Genomic DNA, 22,147 nt, shown 5'->3' with positions numbered 1-22,147 from the left:
CTCTTTTCTACGTTTATTTAGAGCTTGAATTTTTTCACCACTTGGTATGCTGTAGCAGTATTTTTTTGTTGTGTTTATGTGTCTAGATAATACAAAATACTTTGTTACAAATCGCAACAGTATTTAAAGGGAATCATTATTGAGTAAATGTTTTATTTTTGTTTTACACACATGTAGAATTATTATTAATTAATCAATATCTCCTAATCATACTTTAGGTTAAAATGGTCATACAAATAAAAACAAATATGCACAACATTCATCTCAAAAGCTTTGCATTATTATAATTAATGAACAGTTAATTAGGCGTTCACCATAATTCAATATTATTCATATAGATTGACCTAACGTTAAAATAATTATGTTAATATTGCTAATTAAATTTGAACAGTTCATTAAAAGCTAAATCTCTGGTTATTGGTAACACAAATATCATATTTTAGCACCGAGCATTCATTTTCATTATACTCGCTAACTTAGATATAAACAATTCAGATATAATTAGCTAATGTGAAAGTAACTATCCATGCAACTGAATAAGCAGTCATAATACGATAAGCTTTAATTAATTGCAAAACACCAGACTTTACTCACTTTAAATATAGGCCTTAAAGATCATACACGATAACCTTATTTGTAAGAACAAAGTATCACACTGTTGTGATAAATTGTTTATTGTTTCTGATTCTCACGTCCTTTTTCTCACAAAAGCATCAACGAAGTTATAATGTCCATTTATATGATTTAACAATGTTTTTTTGTTAAAATCACTTAAATATAGATAGTCGAGATTTGTATTTTTAGCAAATCAGGGACTTTAAATTTGCATGTAAACTAAAGAAACTTACGTATTTCAAATGATGTCATTATTAGATCATAGTGTAGGCAGCGTGAAGTTACATTCAAATTGATTAAATATTCACATATGTAAACGATTAACCACACATATTAATTCTCTATCTTAATAAATCGGAACCATACAAATTCCTTAACGATAAAAAAAACCAGACGTTTATATCTTCGTCAATAAATGCATTTACATTACCATACAACGTCCATATAGATGATTATAACGTCATGCTTTAAGCATTAAGGTTTTATTTGCAAGTTAAATAAAAGGAATATCCTGAGAACTATTGGCCCTCTAACGCCGATAGTAGGTTCAATACTCGACCGCGCGTGCGACTAACGAACGAGATGGTTCTGTTCCGATAACATTTCAATAGCGCATGCGCAGCCATATTTCCACTTTGGCTATTCAAATTGTGTCTAATGAAACTTTGTTAATAAGAGTTTAATGTCAGTGTATGATTGGCAGAAAATACTCTACTTTTAAAGCATTTGGTGGGATATTATGTATTTACATTCATAGAAAGTTTTAGAAAATACTTATTTCGATTTCAATAGTTTTAATTATTCCGAAATGTAGATTTATATTAGTTCGCGTACTAGTGCCTTCGTTTCACACTTTTTTGGACATGTGCAATTGACGTTAGAAAAACTAAATTATGTTTGTATGAATGACTGTTCTAATGTTCTCCATACAATCATCAGCGCAAATGTCTTCCTATATTAACAAATGCATTCTCGGAACTCTCTAAAGAACTTTCTATTTGCCCTACCTGAACTCGATTTATATGGCGATTTCTCAGAAGGAAAAATGTATGACAAATCAGTATGCAGTACGGTGGTAGAATTTACAAAAATATATTTTTTACAATGGATGCTGATACTATATCGGGAATAGTATCAGTAATTTAAAATTTATTTAATAAGGTAACCGAACCACTGATGGCCTACGTCATCGTAAAATAGTTTCATGAACAAAATATATAAAGAAAAACCTATATTAAATTGCAACATTATAAAAAATCACTATATATTATAAAATTGAATAATAAAGAAACTGCCAAGAAATCTTAGTATTTGTTTGTATTGTAATAATACAAAAACACAACAACATAAATAGTGTGCTATGTTAGCAATCGGACTAGCTTCGGTCACACTACCTTACGATTAAAAATAAGATCATCCTACATTGTCATTCACGGTCTTGACCTGAAATATTATTTGTTAAGTTTAATGTACATAAAGTATGTAAACAAATGGTTTTATCCGAAACGTAAATTACCATCCAGGTCAATCGGTGCTTGTTCCACTTACCAGTCGTAACAAGCACAATATCTCTTTTAGGAGTACCTAGTAGCGAGACCTCCGTTCATTACGGTCGGATTTACTTTATCGCTTAACAATTCAAACAATTGGTTATTCTTGGAAATACAATACTATACAGATAAATATTACTTATACTTTATTGCGTCATAGATCGCGTATTTGTAAACAAAAAATCAAATTAGGTATACTTTAACGACAGAAGATATAATTATATTTAAATCGGGACCTTAGCTTATATTAATAGATTTTATAATAACGTACATCAAACTGACAGACACTGACATGTATGGATCTTCTCTCTTATTGAAAAGTTTAAGGCGTTGACAACCACACTAAAAATCTTAGGTGGGCAGGCATCCGCTCAATGTTTTTCTTCACCGTTAAAGCAATGATAATAATTCACTCGTAAGTCAAAGTTTAGCTTAGGTTTTGAACCTGCAATCTTCGCTTCGGTCCAATCCCAAACTAGGCTATTACTAGTGGAACGTCATATTACTATTAACAATATTGTATTAAAATCCTTATTGAATCGCGTGTATGCCTATAGACGTTGCCATAAGACCGACACCGTTGACTTCACACGGGTTATTATCATAACTATTACCATATTCCCGTAACAGCAAAGGCTAAGCATGTCGATAATGTATGTTTAATAAACATTTATTCCTGCTATTTACGCGAATACTGATATTTAAAACAAGTTTTATATCCCAGAAGTTATAGTAAGCTGTGTAAGGTTATAAAAAGCAGTTAAATTATGAATAAACCTAACAAAATTAATATTTTTCGCGATACAAATATAGTCAGGGGGTTCCTGTTCCATTGGGGGTGAATCCGTATTTTTGTAACAAGCTGTTGCAGCTTTGATAACGGTATAGATAAAAGAGTAAAAAAATCCCCTATTCATTTCCTATGCGGTTAACAAAGCTGTATTTCCATTAAAACATCCGTTGTAGCAAAAACACGGAGATGCCCCAATAGACGGTACAGGGCCCCATAATTATATTTCTAATTCTGAAGTGGTAGTATTGGTACTGGTTTGAGGTAAATATTACGCTTACTATTGTAGTGGGCGATATACTCTTCTCCTAATCTATACTTATAATAAATCTGTGGAGAGGTCAATTCTGTATATGAAATATATTTCCAAAATAACTATCAGGGGGTGATTAGGGATCGATACTGATGCCAAAAATGCAATTAGTAAAAATTTTGTCTGTCTGTCTGTCTGTATAACCGTTATAGAGACAAAAACTACTCGACGGATTTTAACGAAACTTGGTACAATTATTTTTCATACTCCTGAGCTGGTTATAGCATACTTTTCATCACGCTACAATTAATAGGAGGAGAGCAGTGAAGGGAAATGTTGGAAAACGGGAGAAGTTACTCCATTTTTAAGCTTCCGTCGCGTGTGTAACCTTAATGGCTAAAGGTTTCTTCGATTTCACCAGGTTCCCTTCATCAGGCCCTGACCGGACAATCGGACCACCTGCATACCACCATACATTAAAAAAACATCCCGACAAATTGAGCACCTCCTCCATTTTTGAAGTCCGAAATCCACGCGGTCGAAGCTGCGGGCGGAAGCTAGTTTATAAATAAGAATATGTAACATCTTTAGCCTTTTCCAGTCCGTTGTGCAAATCATTGTTTACGTATTTTGCATATAACACTGTAAGGGATCTAAAAATCAAAAAAAGAGTTATTCTAATAAGTGTTTAAAACACGTTTATAAATTGACATCTATGAAATGTTAAACAATGTAAATAATATTTAAATTATACAGGATATAATTTCCTTGTAGGCTTCGGCGAGCCTTTCGACAGGAAACGATTTTTTTGCTTCACTTCAACACGTTTAACTAATTGTTTTTATGGTTATTTTCCTGAGTCCCGGACGGATCGGATGTGTATTCAAAATATTTGAATATTAATACATAGAACATCATTAATTTCTTTAAGAATAATAGATTTAGGTATGTTATACATACTAAAAAAACTTAGGTCACTAACTTTAGCGGAATATTAGTTAAAAATTATCACGTCAATATCGTTTAATTCATAGCACGAATAAGCAGAGAATACTGAAATTACCATCATACGCTAGAACTTTCACAATGTAAATTAAAACACATTAATGTAGGTAAATCTATATAAAAATGCTAATGTAACAGATTTCTATAATGCAATTTTATGCAAAAACTAGCGGGAAAAGTACGAAGAACATTTTATGAACTTTATAATCACTCAAATGGAAAAATAGAAATTTATGCAGACCATAGAGCAATTAAAATTATAATTACCCGTATAAAATATACGTCTCGGTCCCTCGGTTGAACTTTTTTATTTGAAACAATCGTTAATAAAACTTGTGTAATATAAAAGCATTTTTTTATAAACAAGGATTATAATAACTTTTTTCAGAACCTCGAGACGTTGCGAGTAATCAGAGATAAACCTTGTTTTTATTATTTAAAAAATTTATAACAGCAATTTTAAGTTAGTCACACTTTTTGTTAACTTCTCCGATACGAATACGAAATCAAGAACTCATTCAATACTAAATTATAAGTGTGCCAACTCTAGAAATGATATATAAAGTTTTAAACATAAATATAATTAGTAATTCTTATAATTAGATAACAGTATATACTTACCTATGACAGTTCTTGTACATCTATAAAACTCCTAATAGGAATTGATTTGCAAAATATTGAAAATTTAACGTTGCTTCAAAGAAATTTTGTTGTGTACTTCAAATAAAAAAAATACTAGGATCATTAACGTATATATACTTCACAGCCTAATAAAACAATGAGGCACCCATCATATTCTCATAAAAAAGTGGTCATAAAAAATAAGTTTGAGATTGTAAGGTTCCAAGAAATAGGCTATTTCAGTTAATAATTACAAAAAGAACCGTGGCTACGCGACATGTCAAATTAATACTCGCAGATGTAATCTGGAGCCATCTGGAGCTATTGAAAAAGCGTTTAAACCTTGATGTGTTTATTAAATTGTCGTAAGTAATTTACGGACGATCGGCAACCCGTGTTTCTTGTGATCGTGTGCTTGTTTGTTCTTATTCCTTACACAAATTACTATAAACTGTTTAAATAACTTATTGGCAATTACCAGTCACAGCCACTTTACATCGTGTAGCGATCGATTGATTTGTTAATTGTTTTAATATCATTTTTTATTCTGAGATGTCTGACTATTTTTGGGTATAAGCTGACTAACATCATTAATAAAATGTCAAGATGTTGATACAATTTCTTGTCAATAAGATTTACAAATATAAATAATAATAAAAAGTTTTTCATGTAGAAATAAATCATTAAGAGCTGGAAGTGTAGACATCCCAGGAGTGGCGGAGACATGACGATGTTGCCGGCAACGCATTCACAGACCAACCTGACTATTACACTGCATGCCGTGTATAATCGATCTTACGCAATTAAACAAATGGCCAACTGAACGGGTTTACTCAACTTGTCATAAAACTTCTTGTTCCGTGTGAGATTGCCGCAATCTGATGTTTTTATAAACATACAGTGGCGTTGAGATGGTGCACTCGCATCGTCCCGTCACGTGAGGAATCGAGAGTAAAAACTAGTATAGGAAACTAGATTTTCATGTCCATGAGCGTTTAGAACGTTTAGCTGCAAGGGACGCATTGTTGATACGCTATCAGCTGATCCGGCGCAGTCCGGCATGGTAGCGCGCTCGGAGCGCATGCGCGCACCACATCGACATGTTACGACTTCGCGACACTAACGCTATATTATAATTAAGAAAAAATATTTACCTAAATAATAATATTTAAATTAATCTAATGATATAAATAAGCCATTATGGCAGGAACGGCTAGGAAGTTTGCAAGAATAACGAAGTTCTTGCTCGCCGGCGTCACAGTCTTCTGCGTGAGTTGGATCGCGTCTGTAAACGAGTGGCATGCGAGTATGCGCTGGAGTGAGAGACGTGCTGGGGTGGGCAGAGGACTGACCACTATGAGGACCATTGTTGCGTACTCTGAGGGCAAACAAGCCGAGATGGACCGACCGTCACCTGTCACCTGCGACCGACTTCCTGATTATCCGGAAGTACCTTTTATCGTTAGTATCCATTTCATTCTTAAATAATATTTAAAATGTTTTGTGACTCGAATAATAACTTTTTTAATTATATGATTAGTGGATTTAAAATGTAGGTCAAAGTACCGGAAATAAAAATTTAATTCATTAAATATAAATAAACAAAATTCAGGCTACCGTCCTTTATAATATAAGTGTGGGTTAGCTCCGTTGGTTAGCTCGGTAAGTCGAACTTCAAATAAAGATATCACTATCGTTTTCTTTTGTTATTTGCATAATTCTCTGCGTAATGTTTTATGTACGATAATTTGTATTCATAATAGATGTTTGGGAGACTGATAAAACTGCAATAAACTTTTTTCCTATGAAACAATGACTATTTAACATACAAATTGTTATTCGTAGCAGTGTTGATAGCATCAGCCGCTGCTAGAAATGTAAATGAAGCCGCTTCCTGGCAGATTGAACGGACAGATGGACAAACTTATGATTCGGTAATAGATAGCGAGATATTAATATTGATAGGGAAGAGAACCAATACAAATCGTCTTAGGATTGTGCTGTATTAATTAAATATATAATCCTAGTGTATGACATTAAATGTGTCTCACAAAGTAAAGATCTTTATTTGGTATACAAAGTAGTTTGTAATTAAAAATTTGTTTCTTCTTATTTTATCGCAACGCATTGATAATTTTTCTTACATAAATAATGTTCTATTATTTTCTCAAACAATGCATATTGGAATAATATTCTCGTTTATGTTTGCATATTATCTCGTCATAAATATAAAAAAGGAAACTAATTAAATAAAATGACGAATTTCTGGCTATAATATACACAGCCTCTACCTAATGAAAATAGTTAAGTCTCTTCGTCTATTCAATTTTTTTATTGCTTTGAATAACGAAATGAGCTTGCTGTTCACCTGATGGTAATCCATACGACCGCCTATAAACAGTAGAAACACCATCCAACATCTTGAATTACAAATATTTTTTTTTTTGGTATTTCATTACGCTCGCCGTCCTGAGACTTGAGATGTTATGTCTTATTATGTCCAGTAATTAAACTGATTACAGTGTCCTTCAAACCGGAACACAAAAGGGAGAACACACTGCTGCTTAGTGGCAGAAATAAACATTGCGGTGGTACCTACCCAGGCGTACTTCTACGTATAAGAAACCTACCGACAGTTAATTTAATTATCATAAGAATAAATTATCATAATCTCATTAAAGTGCAATCAAGTTTTTTATGCTGTTGACGTCTCAAAAAGTCTGCATTAAATTACCTCCCATCATGTTATAGTATGCTAATCGAGACAACACAATACGTAAAGGTACTCATAAGAAAATAATATGATCTATTGTCGTCCCTACTTAGTATGCGCACTGCATCGTGTTAACGTATAAAACTATTTCTGAAAGTACCAAGAAAATATCAAGTACAATCAAAGGTTAATAAACCGTTTTTCTTTGTAATTTATGTTACAAGTAATCTCAATTCTAAATCCCACAATACACACAATAATATACACCCAAGGCCTTTCGACTAAACAGTTTAAACAGTGATTACTTTAATAACTTTCCCGCATTTCAACTGATTTGATGCAAGGAAATGGATAACAAATAATTTAATTAATTTAATATTGCTTAATAATGTTTGTTAATGCAGGACTACATTTAAAATTAATGTTTTGTCTCTGGAATCGAACGCCCCAGCAACACTAACTCAGCCAGTCATAGAGGTTAAATGTATTCAGTATTAGTATTCCACGGATGCAGTGCGCGCCGAGGACATAATATTTTGTTTTATTTGTTGTGACACACATTTATATAAAAACTTCTTCATCCTTAGTTATTTCTTAAACAATGGTGGAAATATTATTTTGCAAGCACGTTTCCTTTTTTTTTGTTTTTAGTTATTCTACACATAGTGTTTTAGTTTCTCCGCGTTGGAAACAAAAAAATAAATGAACTAAAAGTACGTGGTATAATTTAAAAATATGTATCATATCATTATAACTAAACCGCATTAATTTCAACCGCAGAGAAAAAGCTACCGCAAGCGTACAAACGCATCGGCTAATCTTTATTTCCCATTTATTTGTATTGAAGCGTCGAAGGTATAGAAAAGTAGGGTAAAGTTATTGTTACTTTATTTATTATTATTAGTTTTATAAAACTCTACCAGACTCAAAAGTTTCTATAGCCCCTCAGCCCCGCTTTTAAGTATTCTTTATTAAAAATTAAGGAAAACTTAAAACATAGCAATTCTTGTGCTTCAGTTTGTAGGAAGTTACTGAAATTTTATTCTTTGCATAAATAAATTAAAGTTTGTTGATTATCACCATTAGACAAATTGCGAATTTCTTGTTATATAATAATTAAAGTTTTTTTGAATATTTATTTTTGTACTTTTTCATTGTTTTAAAATAAATACGTCTTAAAACTTCAGCAATTGACTTTTTCAGTAAACTAAACGATAATTACGGCATGTATACAGATATCTTACTATATCTCCCTAAAACGAGTCCACATAAAATTCCTTTGACCTTACGCCTTTATTCAAAGTGATGACTATCCTCAATCAGATATACGTAAAAATATTGTGAAGTGAAATCTCAAAACGCCACAATATATTTTCTATTCATACATAATTTGTCATTGATATAAATCGTTGTGATGCAAGACGCTCCAGGGGCGAGTCTAAACCAGAATCCATTTGTGCTTAGTTCTCGAATAGTTTTACTTAAGCTCGTTTTGTATCGATAATGTTGATAATCTATTCCGATGTTGGTCACGAATAGAAAATAAATCGAAATCAATATTGTGGACTAGCTGGTCTAATAGCATACCGCCACCGACCTTCGCTCGTCTCGTCTTGTGGTATTCTATTGAATTCTTTTAACATATTTTCAGATTGTGTACTGCGGTAATCGGATTGTGGCAAAGCTTAATTGCAAATTATACGTTTTTCTTATAGATTTACTATTAGTTTCATAGAAGGATTTAAAATATTATGCATGCTATTTGTATCAATTAAATTGCCATGCTGTCCACTTACCTAATCATGGTGTGCAGTAATGGTTACATTAATTATGGTAGTAATAGTTACTGGTGTGCTTCAGACACCAATAAAAGATCGCACTAAGCTATAAAACCAACTTGAAGTATCTCTCGGGGATAAAATATGGAACGCGGAAGTCGGACGGAAAACTAAAATGGCATTCGAGCTGTGGGTTGGTCATATTTGTCGCAAAAAAAATCGAAACTAGTCACTATCGGATATGGTGTTTACTGACTATTCATGGCTACATAGTGAAATCTATCTTTGTTTTGGAAATATTGATATTTTTCTCGCGACTCCGCCCACGTGTTAAAACATTTGAAAAAAGTTCTGCTTTATTTCTGTTTTCCCGTGATAAAATGGAACCTATACTTTAAGTTAGACTTCTAGCAATACACCGTTGAAAACTGCATTAAATTCCATTCAATATTTTTTATGTAGTCAGACAGACAAAAAATGCTACTAATGATCTTACAGGATCTAGATCTCGCGCCGATAACTGTTGCGTAAACTTATCAGCCCATTATGACGTCGTGTTTATTACACGCGGTGTCACCGTAATCACAACCTGTCCGTTTCAACACATCGCCTTTAAGGTTTTACGCACGAAGCTCCCGACTATGCTCCATAGTTGATAGCTCGCCAGACGTATCTATATTAATGTGTCCGAAAGTAAGTCTGTCTGGCATTTTTGAGCATTCAACTGTTGAAGTTATTGTGATGATGTGCATGAAATAAATGTATTTTAATTTATCCTATAAAATATAAATACATGTTCACAAACACGCACAAAAGAAACGGTAGATATACCCTTCTCTTTCTTTTTCTCGTTAGGTAGGAAATTTCCGTTTTCCATCAAACCTAGCAATGCAGGCGGAGCAGGGAAAAAAGCTAGTTAGTGCGTTTATAAATAGAAACTGCAATTTCCGGTAAATTGCTCCGGGTCGCTAACACGTAGATTGTGACTTAACATACACCATGCGTGGAAAGGATAAAAAAACTGAGGAGTTGAATACATTTTTAAACTAAAACTTAGCAATGTTAAAGTTAATATAGATGTTTTTTGTCTGTAGACATTATAAAAATACATTTGGTATTCTTTTTATTTTGCTTTTATAACAATTTAAAAAATAGCCTTCGTACACTTATACTTGTTTGAAAGCATTTAATGTTACGAACGTTTTATTCTTTCAATGAAATTGTTGCTTGTTAGTTACAAGTTGTTTAAGATAAGCAAATTGTTTCCCATGGCTCTTCAACGAACACATTTAACATTTCAATTAATAGAGTGTGGGAATAAACTCTCTTTATTTAAAAATACATACCTTTTCATATACCACGCGCGTGAAATGTTGCTCCCGATTTAAAAGGTACCTCCGGTTGATCTAAACTTCTATTTATCATTTCCTTTCATCGCTCTTAATAAACGGTAAAGGAAAATATAAGGGAATTACAAATATTATTAAACTAGGTAATGGTTAACATCTGTCTACGTTTATCAGGATACGTTACCAGTTTAGAATATGAAAAAGCTCAGGGATTCATCATAGGACATCCCTTCCTCATAAAAAAAAATCAAAATATTCCTGTTTAACTTCATAAATTTCTTAAGGGTAATTCAAGCAGTGCTATAATATCTTAGGTAAAATTCCTAACGACTGGGTTACAATTTGTCATTAGTCACACCTTGTCTCTTGGAAAGGCTTAATGCAGGCTAAGGAATGCCTGTGTGACGTAATGTCTAGAGTGTTGATGCAATAATGGATCGAATATGCAAGATGGTATGAAAAATGTGTACAAAAACGTAAAAAATTAGAAGTAACGTGTTTAGGGAAAAATTTAACTTGAAGGAAGATATTTATAACATAAAATAAGAAGCGAAGATCAGTAACAAATAAAATAGTATGTACCTAACGAGTTATTTAGAGATGCGTGGTGTGGTCTTGTCGAGAAAGGATATGAAGTAAGTAAATTCCAGGAATGACTTGACGATCTTTTATAAATATCCAATTAAGGATTTGCTCTAATCGATGAACTCGCATAAGAGATGATTGATATTACCAAATGCAAAACAGGCGCACTAGGGCTACTACTTTTAGGATACTGTAATAACTTTCCAGTCCAATTCAGACAGCAGTGAGTAACCGCATCATTAAGCACTCTCTTATCTCTCTTTTATCCAGATTATTTTCATCTTAAGTACGTTTAAATAAGTTTATTACAATTATTGATGTAAAATAAGATAACATACAGGTTGTTAGAATGTAGTTTCTCTTAAATAATTATTTCTACACATTACAAGAAAGATGTATTGACTTTGCATTCTAATGTTCCAAGCATGACAAAACATATGAAATATTGTTTGTTGGTTAATATATCACATAGCGACTTCATCATACGAGTGTAAATGGCCAGAAGGTCTACACTTCGATTCTATTGCTAAGCTAAAACTATCAATTTCTTGCAGTAATATATTACGCAAACACTTCCAGATTCATTTACACTAGCGGCTATATTTCAATAATTCTGCATACATGTGACTTGAGGTGTCCGCTCGCTTCAAAAATTGCAGAAATTAGCTTACCATGATTACACGTTAAAAATGGTTTGCAAGTCCACATCTGCAAATTTTCTTGCTAATCTCACAAGAAAACGTCGCTTATTATTTTTATCGCGGGACCAATCTTTCGTTAAACCAAGCCACGCTCTTAATTAATACAGAATAAATAATTCAAGTTGTTGAGCTTAGAGTAATCTAACGTCTTGATAATGTTACGGCATTGGCCAGACGTAATTATTAATTATAATTGCAGAACGAGTTAAGGCATTATGCATGTGTCATTTCGCAATAGCCTCATGTGCATTAATCCTTAAGAACCGGTCAAAATAATTAACTTATCGATGTTTGCTTTCAGTTAACGTTGGAAATTATTAAGAAGTTAATCATATATTTATCGGAATTCAACTCGACTGCCTTGTGGGAGTAGTTGTATTATGGTACGATTACGGTGCTCGGGTCTCGGGTTCAATCCCCCGGGTCGGGGTAAGTGATATTGGGTTTTTCTACTCAGTGTCAGATCGGAGTCTGAAATTTCTGCCCGATATGGCGATAGGCTCGCCACCTATCACATCATGGGACGGAATACAGACACCGGAAAATAGGTGCACCAGTTGCGCACGAGTGTGTGTGTGTGTGTGTGGTTTAACTAGAAAATGTTCTATAGTTAAATGTCAAATGTAAAATCATTGTAATGCACAAAGCAGTTTTTATTTTATAAACACCTTCATCATTATATCCAGATAATTCGAATGCTCCGTTTATTATCCAAAAGAATTATTGTTTTTATTGTTAATATAACTGCAAATTGCATTGCTCAAAAATTATTTTGTAATTCATATAGATTTGAAATAAATAATATGATTTGTGGGACATTACTATTAGGCGCCGCTATTTTTGTAACACGTTCAATGTAGCCCAGAATTGATTGCATATTATTATAGTTATAGAATAAATTACATAGAGTTGCGAATATTTAGATAGTTTGCAATGAGGTCACGTATTCTCGTATCATTATACATTATTACTCTCATTATGTTTTTCTTCACTGCCCATTTTCGTTGATGTTGATAAACAAAAAATGTGCAAGGCATATTAATTATTTTAACCATCACGAAAACATGTGCAAAGTTCAAATTATGTTTTTGGAAAATTGGCTGATCTTAAAGCATTAACTGTCAAACCACGTCTATTAGTTACTTACCAGTGTTCACCTAATCGAGATCTTTGTATCGCTACTATGCTACAATATTGTATGTAGGCGCAGTCTTTTGGTGTTATGGATTCATTTATTTTTATGATTTTGGAATATTACTTAGATCATAGTTTCCTGACAAGTTATATCACACGAATAACTTTATTTTTTGGGACTTTTTATAAAAAGATTTTTAATTGATCAATTAAGGTGAAATTTTGTTATATAAAAAGATCACCTTTGATTAGTCAAAATTATCTAATTCACTAATACAAACTATGCTAAACAGATTTCACGAATTAAATTTGATCAAAACTTTTAAAAAATCCGTTAGACAGTCACGAAATATAAACCGAAATAAAGGCAAAATCTTGAACATTTCCATTTCCGTCGATACCGTTTCGGTGATTCATTTCGCGGCACATTGTCGTGCACCCGGCATTGAATCGAGACCTTCAGACACGGTGTACGTGATTACCAAATCGGTATTGAGCTGTCCCGTTAACATCCCACGCAGTCCCTTCGACATCATAACACTTTAACGATCGTTTTGTATTTTTAGCGCTATGTCCGCTACTTTATTAATAACATGTAACAACTTTTTACAGTATTCAATAAATAAATGCATTATTATTATTATTTGACAATCTAAACTTCCGCCGTAATTGTTTTGAAAGAAAGCCTTTTAAGTCTTAGATATGAAATAAATAAAAAAATATGTAACAAATGAAATTTCATCTATGATTATATTATATGTTTAATAGTCATTGTTTAACATCGTAATATATTCTAAAATTTCAGCATAAGAGAATCTTATTATTTACTCCAAGGACTTCCTATAAATATGTTATAATTGGCATATCATACATTTTTCGATAATATGATTAACCCACTAAAAAATAATTTATTATTCAGTTCATAAAACAATGCATCACAGTGTGGCATACTTTCAAATGTAAATAACTGTTAATATTTTTTGACGAGACTCGCAGGATAGAGTAATAATTCGTGATATTGCGAATATAGGTCTGAGATCGTGCAGTCACGTACCAACAACGACTTTAAAGTATACGTGTGCTGGACTGTTTTTAAATTGTCTACAAAACGAGGAACAAGTTATATTTTTACAATACACATTTTTTTCACTCACATCAAAAAGGTCTGTACGTGTTATATTTCTGTTTCAAGGCTTGTTCAGATGTCCGTACATGCGCAGTATTCGCTTACTTTGTGAGTAGCGAACATAATCATCTGTGGTAGAGAATAGAGACCGAAATATATTATCTGGCATAGAATCAAACCCCAAATAACTTTGACATATGATTTTCACTAGACTACTAAGGTAACAAGAAGTTTACAATATTTAATTCAATCCCCATCAAATTAGAATAGCAAAGAAAATGCGTGTTAATAATGTATTTCCGGGTTATTAATAACTATCATTTTTAGATTTATCAAAGTTTTGTTTGCAATACCACTGTTCCTAACGATCTCTAAATACAATTGCATTAAGTCTATTAAAACAGCTTTGTATGTACTTATTTGCCCTTCACCACACGATATAGAGTCTAGGGTGCTATAATTCTTTTTCTTGTGAGATAAAATACTAGTGATTCCAGACTTCTAATAAAAAACCGTTGGAAAAAGAGGTTTCTATTTTAATAGCAATAAGTTTATAATAAATTATTCAACTCCTTTTCTGTCGACTAGTCCCCACTAAGGCATTGCTGTAATAAAATTACAATTAGTAAGCTAAAACAACAATTATCTCCGACAAAATTCAATTTATGTGCATAGAATTAAAACGTTTTATATTTGTAAATGTAATTTAGATATAAAAACCGAGTAATAGCCCTATAATCTTGTTTTAACGGTCGATTGCTATCAAATTAAATACTAGTATGATAAAATTTTATTGCTTTATTAAAAGGAATTATCAAAATAATGATTACCGAAAGTAATTATTACCTTTACCGAACTATTTAATAATATAGATATCTACTTACCGTTTCAACACATAAGCCTGATATTTTTAAATTTATTTCGGCTTTCAGTAATAAATAGCTGGTAGACGCGTATGTGACGTAACAATTTTTTATCCGGCACGGAGTCTGGTTTCAAGAGATAGCATCAGATGCAACGGCAGCGAGTGCCGCGAGCCTTTAAAACAATGTACTTTTTGTATACGATTCTATTACACTGAAAGTAAAATTATGTATTTAAATTACATAATAAATAAGATTAATGTACTTTGATTTGAAGTTTTTATAGAAATTATGAATGAATGTATTGATTGCAAATATATAATATATTTTTTCCATAAGATAACGGAACTCTTAAAACCCACCTAATTTCAAAATATTCATAACATCGCTTTATGAAAATATATAAAAAGCCACACGCTTTTGTGAAAAAATATAAAAATTAAATTGCCACATAATACCGCATATTAAAAAATCGAATCTTACAAGAACTAAAAAAAAATATCAAAAACTTGGATGATAATGAATCGGACTTTCTTCAGTCAGACTATTCAAAACCAGACTCATAGAGAAGAATAATAAACTTTATTACACAAACATATGTCGAAAATCTCGTTGATGTAAAGTACGCATGTACAAGATAAAAGATTGTTAAATATAAAGTAAGGAAGAACTCAGCACCTAAATTCTTAAAGCAGCATAAGTGGGTTAAATTATGTTAGAGCTGTTAAAATATGTGTAAACATTTTTTTTGAGTACTTTATTATTTCCGTCAGATTATAATATAAATGTTTCACACACATAACCATAAAATATGAACACCTTATAAGGTTATTTCTTTCCCAGAACTTGGAATACCTCACTTCATTCACCTTTTTATAAACATTTTATTACCTCTGTCCATTAATCGACTCAGATACAGCTCAACAAGATTATGATAATTTTTGTGTCATTTGCAGATTTTAAATTAAGGTCAATTGGCAGTGTTTATTTTGTAGCGAACAGCGGTACCTAACTGTTGTGGGAAAGCGGAATGGCTCCAGCTTCCAAGCATCGTATTTGCATTTCCAATAGATTTATTCTAGGTCAATAAGCAAGCGATAGTACCTAATCACGCACTTCTAGGTTATGAAATATAGATTTTCTTTATTGCTTTTGCATTATTATAATTTAAAGATAAATATTTTCTCTTCTATGCTACCAACGTAATTTTCAAATATAAGCAAGCCTTGATCATTAGATTCATAACAACTTTATATTAATGAAGTTGCTGTAATCATTATTGGTTTCAGAATCGCACATGGTCGCCGGGTGTTACCAAGCCGTCGTCATGGCAACAAGTAGCCGGTACGCAAGTGTCACTATACGCCGCGTATTACGACCAGCGTACTACGCAACGCTACGTTAGGATATTGGCTTCCTTTCATGGTAAGGAATATAGAACTTTCATTCATATTTGTTTGTAATTGGTAAACAATATATTTATTATTTATATTTAGCCCATATTAATACTGTTTTACGATAGAACTGACCATTTTATTTCATAATTTACTCTTTTAAAATCTCAACCTATAATGATTAACAGAAACAAAATTATGATTATTGTACTCACACTCAATAATCAATACCAACTTACATTGAGAATTATATTTAAATCCCATTCTAGTAATGTAGAATTTTACTTTACTTACGAAAACCAAATTCTAAAGCGACGCTTAGGTGCTTATACAAACCCCGTATTACGTGCTTAATGCGAAGCATTCGAATCAATGCACCTTCTGCAGTCGAAGTCCTAATTAAATATTGAACTCTTCCAATAATCCTGTCGCTATTGACCATACCGAATACCGTTCACAAACTCACTTTTAGGGTTCCGCACCTTAAAAGAAACCGTTATAGGATGACTTTGTTGTCCGTCTATCTTTCAAGACCCTTTTCTCAGGAACCCATAGAGGTATCAAGTTGAAAGTTATGTCAAATAGTCGGGTCAATGGTCTCTTTCAACTGCGAAAAAGAAAATGCGTATGTCAACACATTGCACATTTTGTGATTTCACAAGGGTATCAAAAACTATAAGGATACTTCCCGTTAAACTAGAATCATGAAATTTGAGAAGAGACAACGTCTTACAAGTTACAGCAGTAAAAAAAAATCCAGAAAACTGTAAATATGTACTTTAATAGCAAAAAAGCGAATTTATTATTACAAATATATTATTATTTGTGGTTGGTGCAACAACCGTGTCTAAAGATTGAACGGCAAATTTAAGTTTGTCAACTTTGAACTCACATACTTAGATACCTTACGTATGAGTACGGATCTCTTGGTGCGAAAGTCCAACTCGCACTTATCCGTTCTTTTTTAATCCTGCTATCAAAATTCCGCAGCACTTCCAATTAGTGCACTTGCAAAAAGTGTCACAATAACATAACTTCAGATGGACATCATTATAAGAATCAACCCATCACTATTTACATTCCGTGGATACCAACGCAATAATTAACACGGCATTATTATTAAGCCGTAGTAAGCTGATGACACTTAATTAAAATATCTATGTCTTGTTTAATACAAGCTTGTTGACAGTCCGAGGTGCCTTCACTATTATAACTGAAAACGTACAATATTGTAAAGCTAAATGACTAAATATCATTAACATTGAAAACTACTAGATTTTATACATTAGTAATTACTATTGTAATGTGATATATGCATAATGATTTTAAATCAAAGTCCACCCGCCGCATTTGTCTGAACGCGATAAACAAAAACTACCGAACGGATTTACATACGGTTTTCACTAATGGGAGTGTTTCAAAAGGAAGATTTATATGTAGAATTCATTCATGTTTTGTATGCCAGAAACTATGTAGGCATATATGCTCTGCTAACCGCGTGAAGCTAGGAGGGGTCGCTGATTAAAAATATTATAAACGCTTCGGGAACAAGTAAAGCTAATGGTTACGTTCTTAATCAAAATATGACGTACGGTCGATCGAAACTAAAACATGCAGTGCAGTGCCAGTCAACACTGCCGCGTTTAAAACACTGCAGACGTTGCTCGTGTTCCTAGTAGATGTGGGTAGAGCTCTAGGTTAAGCGTAGGATGTGCTCGTCCCCTCAATCAGTGTAAAAAAACACATTATAATGAATTTAAAACCAGAAATAAATTGAAATAAACGCAGTTGAAATTTCCAACGTAAAACAAAACTTGATTTAAAAATGAATACCATAAAATATGAAACAAATATCAGTCTTTATACATCACACGTTTTTGCGAGGGTAATATTATTATAAAATCTTGGTACAATATCAAAAGATTTTACAACGTTTTATTTTGCAAGAAATTTAATCAGCAATTAAGTTATGTTTGGATTGAGGACTCGGCGCGCGTTGCCTCGGGCGCTCCCGTACCTTATGCCACCCTAAGTAAAGTAATTACATACTTTTCGAAACTCTTCAACCTCTATAAAGTTATAAACAGATAAAATCCGGCGCCTGATGCCTATACAAACAAACACTCCGTGAACTTTAAGAACAAGATTATAAATTGTACCTTTTTATGATCGAAATCCCTTCTGCAAATATAACGACTATGTGTACGCGAACAAATTTCATTGAAGACAAAAAACAAAGCTGCGTTCGCGTTAATAACGATCTCCTTCAATAAAGCCATCAGGAAATCTCAAGCGTTGATAATACCCCACCATAATTATTGGAGAACGTGATAGCCGGTCGCCACCAAGTATTTTTCTGTGTCAGGGAGTAAAAAAAAGGTTCATGATATCGGGTATTCGTTTTGTTTGTATATCGGTAGTAAGTCACGTGGAGAATGTCTCATTAAAATCTGACCGTATTACAGTATACAGTAGAAATTTAAAATCCTTTTAAAATCTTATCACCAAACGTGCGGGCAGAGCGGCAGACCTAACAAAAGCATAGAGGGAAAAGTGCACGGATAGGGACAGTGGGGCGAACAAACAGTGCCGATAACTCGCACTCATTTGTCACTCGAAGCGAGCGTACACGTCGTGTAAATTCCTTCCCGTCCAAGATAAACCCACTCAACTCCTACAATATAGCGAGGAATGAAAGACGAATTAAAACACTACGCCTTTTCGATACAGTCCCCTTTTAGCGCTTCACTATCTCTTTTATAGCAATAAAACTTTCTTAAGATGACAAATAAGATTATCGCTTCCTTATTTGTTCTTTGTAGATCTTTTCAACTTATCTTTGCAGGCTAATTAATTGAGTTTTAGAATATTTGCAGCATTACATATCGATCAGGAGACATCTAATTGCGAGTATATATAAATAATAAAGGAAATCCGGATCTATGTTAATGTCATAGATCAATCAATTTATCGGAGCGATTGGCAGTAAATTCGTATATATTTGTATATATGAGTATTCAAAATATTATTGTAAGTTTTAGAAAAGAAGGAAATAAAAATATTTCTAAAACTGTCATAATATTATACAATGTTATTATTACAAATACATTGTATCTATTCTTATAACAAAATGAGTCTAAGAACCCTTCATGTTATACGAAACAATAAAAGCATTAATACCAAGTAACGTGTCTAGTAGGAAGCAAACCCATCCTGCTCTGGGAGGCTGTAATCGAAATACCGTTTTAATGACAGTTCCTTGAAAGCACCGCTGTGTCGCGTACTTGAGGAAATGGCTTGTACAAATTACTATTATAGTAGTTGAGGCAATGCTGTTTCTTTATATGAAATATGGCCGTTTCAGTTAAAACGGTGCTCGTAAATACCATTATTGTTAGCACTTCCCGACACTTTTGCTCGTACTGGAATGATCGTATATTTTCGCAAATAATGAATGGGTTTCACGTAGAATCGTGCTAAAAGTATGCAAAATACATCTTTTATTTTTATCTTTGCAGGTCGTAATTACTCTGCAGAAAAAACACTGTATTGCCAGACTCGTTCAAAATATCCCTATGAGAATAACGTGGAAGTCGTCGCCGCAAAACCACTAGAGATTTGGTGGTACGAATGGGATATCAACTCTATTGAGGTTGACACACCGCTGCTACTTTCATGTTCTTTAACGGAACCTTTAAATGGCCCTTCAATTGTTTCCGTTGTTACTGAACCGTGTGACAATCCTACGAATGCTTTCCCTTTAGAGCCCGAAGAAAATAGACAAGAAAATCGCAACTTTACCATATGTGTCAAAGACATGAACTTTGATAAAGATATATCACAAAGTTTAGTCGAATGGGTGGAAACTAACAAAATACTCGGTGTAGATATTATTGACGTATACGTCGATAAAGTAAGTAAACAGACAGCAAATGTTCTTCAACATTATCGAGATGAAGGCTACATTAGATTATTCGACGTTCCAGTTAGTAATAAACCTGGAAGATCTTTATGGCAACGACGAAGAGATCACATTATTACATACAATGACTGTTTATACAGAAATATAAAAGACACGATATTTATAGTTCCATTAGATGTCGACGAGATTATACTCCCAAAAATCACATATACCTGGCCTGAACTGCTACATCGATTAAAGGAGTATGGTTGGAACGATAAAGAATACTCCGCTATCATGATACAAAACGTATTTTTCTTCGACTTTATGCAGAAAATACATAAGGTAAATAACAATGACGCCCACGAAAGAACGAATCAGGTATACGTAAAGCGTGATGACGTTCGAATTGACGACGTGGAAACTATAGATTTAGATGAATTAGAATTAATAGATGATAATTATATTGCAAATACAACGATAGAAAACGCAATTCTGCTTAATAAGTACAAATTAAGATGTGGAATGGACCTTCCCGAGCCTAAACTGTCGAGGCATGTAGTAAGTTCAGCAGTTATTAGTCCTATAGGATATTATAGTAAGAGTTTTATGGTGACTAAGAAAGTGTTGACAGTATTCAATCATTATCCACTGGCAAGTCTCGGCGCGTCGAGGTTCACTGGATGGTCAGCGCCCTTTAGCGAGGTCCAGCTCAATCATTATAAGGTAAAACAAGTTCAAGTTCATTATGAATAGTTTGACATTGTAAACGTATAAGGATTGAGGAATGATTATAACTGACACATTCAATTACGATTATTTAACTTCGTGACATGTTTACATTTTTTACACATTAACCGTAACCATGAATGAATTTCAATTAGTGACGTTTGTTTCGTCTGCCTGTATAGAAGTAAAAAATCTATATTTATTTAGCATTATCAGGATTGTAAATATCATCTTAGTTTTTGTCGAAATTATTATACTTACCTATTATAAACTAAAACAAACAACATTCCTTAGGAATCGTGCAACATGACGGTGGTGGTTGAGTGCGGGCGGTACGAGAGACGCGCGCGCGTCGACCGTGCCGCGCTGCGCCTGCGCACCAACCTCACGCGCGCCCTCGCCACTGCCATCTGTATACCAATAAATAATACCTGAGTGCTGACATTTCTTATTCTTCCCAAGTTAACACAAAAGACAAAACCATCAAATCAAAATCTGCATTATTAGATTAACCCTAGCGTACTTCTTACAAAAAGCTGTCTTTATTGATAAATTTTCGAATAAAAAAAAAGTCCTTTTGTTAGCTTTGCAGTGCAACGCACCCGTCGCACAGCAAATAAAAAACGAAAGTTACCATTTTTCCAAATAAAACACAACTACATCATAAAATTTCCTTACAAAGAGCAAGCATCACTTGATATCTGATTGTAAGCTAGAACGTTTGTTCTATGCCGATACATAATGACATAAATCAGTGCAACAAAAATCATGCATTATGCACTGCGATGGAGACAGATAAAAATTTTCATATAAAGAGTTATAAAATATTATAAATTTTATATCATCGCGTTTTGAGACGCGTGCTTGGAGTAAGTAAAAAAATAAATGTTACATATTTATGAGAAGATCATGAATACGTCCATCAATCGAGAATGATAAATGATGGTGATCGAATGAATTCTTGGTGAGTAGGTCCAAGTTGCTCACTCTCTGAAGCGGTCACATTGTTGCAATACTAACGGACTCACCGCAGATTATTG

The 22,147-nt window shown here is 33.1% G+C and overlaps 1 protein-coding gene across 1 annotated transcript; it reads left to right on the top strand.

Moving 5' to 3' along the window:
• The first annotated feature begins 5,878 nt into the window (after nt 1–5,878).
• LOC115456131 lies at nt 5,879–21,549 on the top strand. Its single transcript, XM_030185040.2, has 4 exons — nt 5,879–6,295; nt 16,373–16,508; nt 19,996–21,104; nt 21,402–21,549. The coding sequence occupies exons 1-4, from the start codon at nt 6,035–6,037 to the stop codon at nt 21,540–21,542; spliced, it is 1,647 nt and encodes a 548-aa protein (XP_030040900.2). The 5' UTR covers nt 5,879–6,034; the 3' UTR covers nt 21,543–21,549.
• The last annotated feature ends 598 nt before the right edge of the window (nt 21,550–22,147 follow it).

The sequence above is a fragment of the Manduca sexta genome, chromosome 14 (assembly GCF_014839805.1).
Source record: "Manduca sexta isolate Smith_Timp_Sample1 chromosome 14, JHU_Msex_v1.0, whole genome shotgun sequence".
In the NCBI taxonomy this organism is placed as follows: Eukaryota; Metazoa; Arthropoda; class Insecta; order Lepidoptera; family Sphingidae; genus Manduca; species Manduca sexta.
This window is presented reverse-complemented; position numbering and strand designations above follow the sequence as displayed.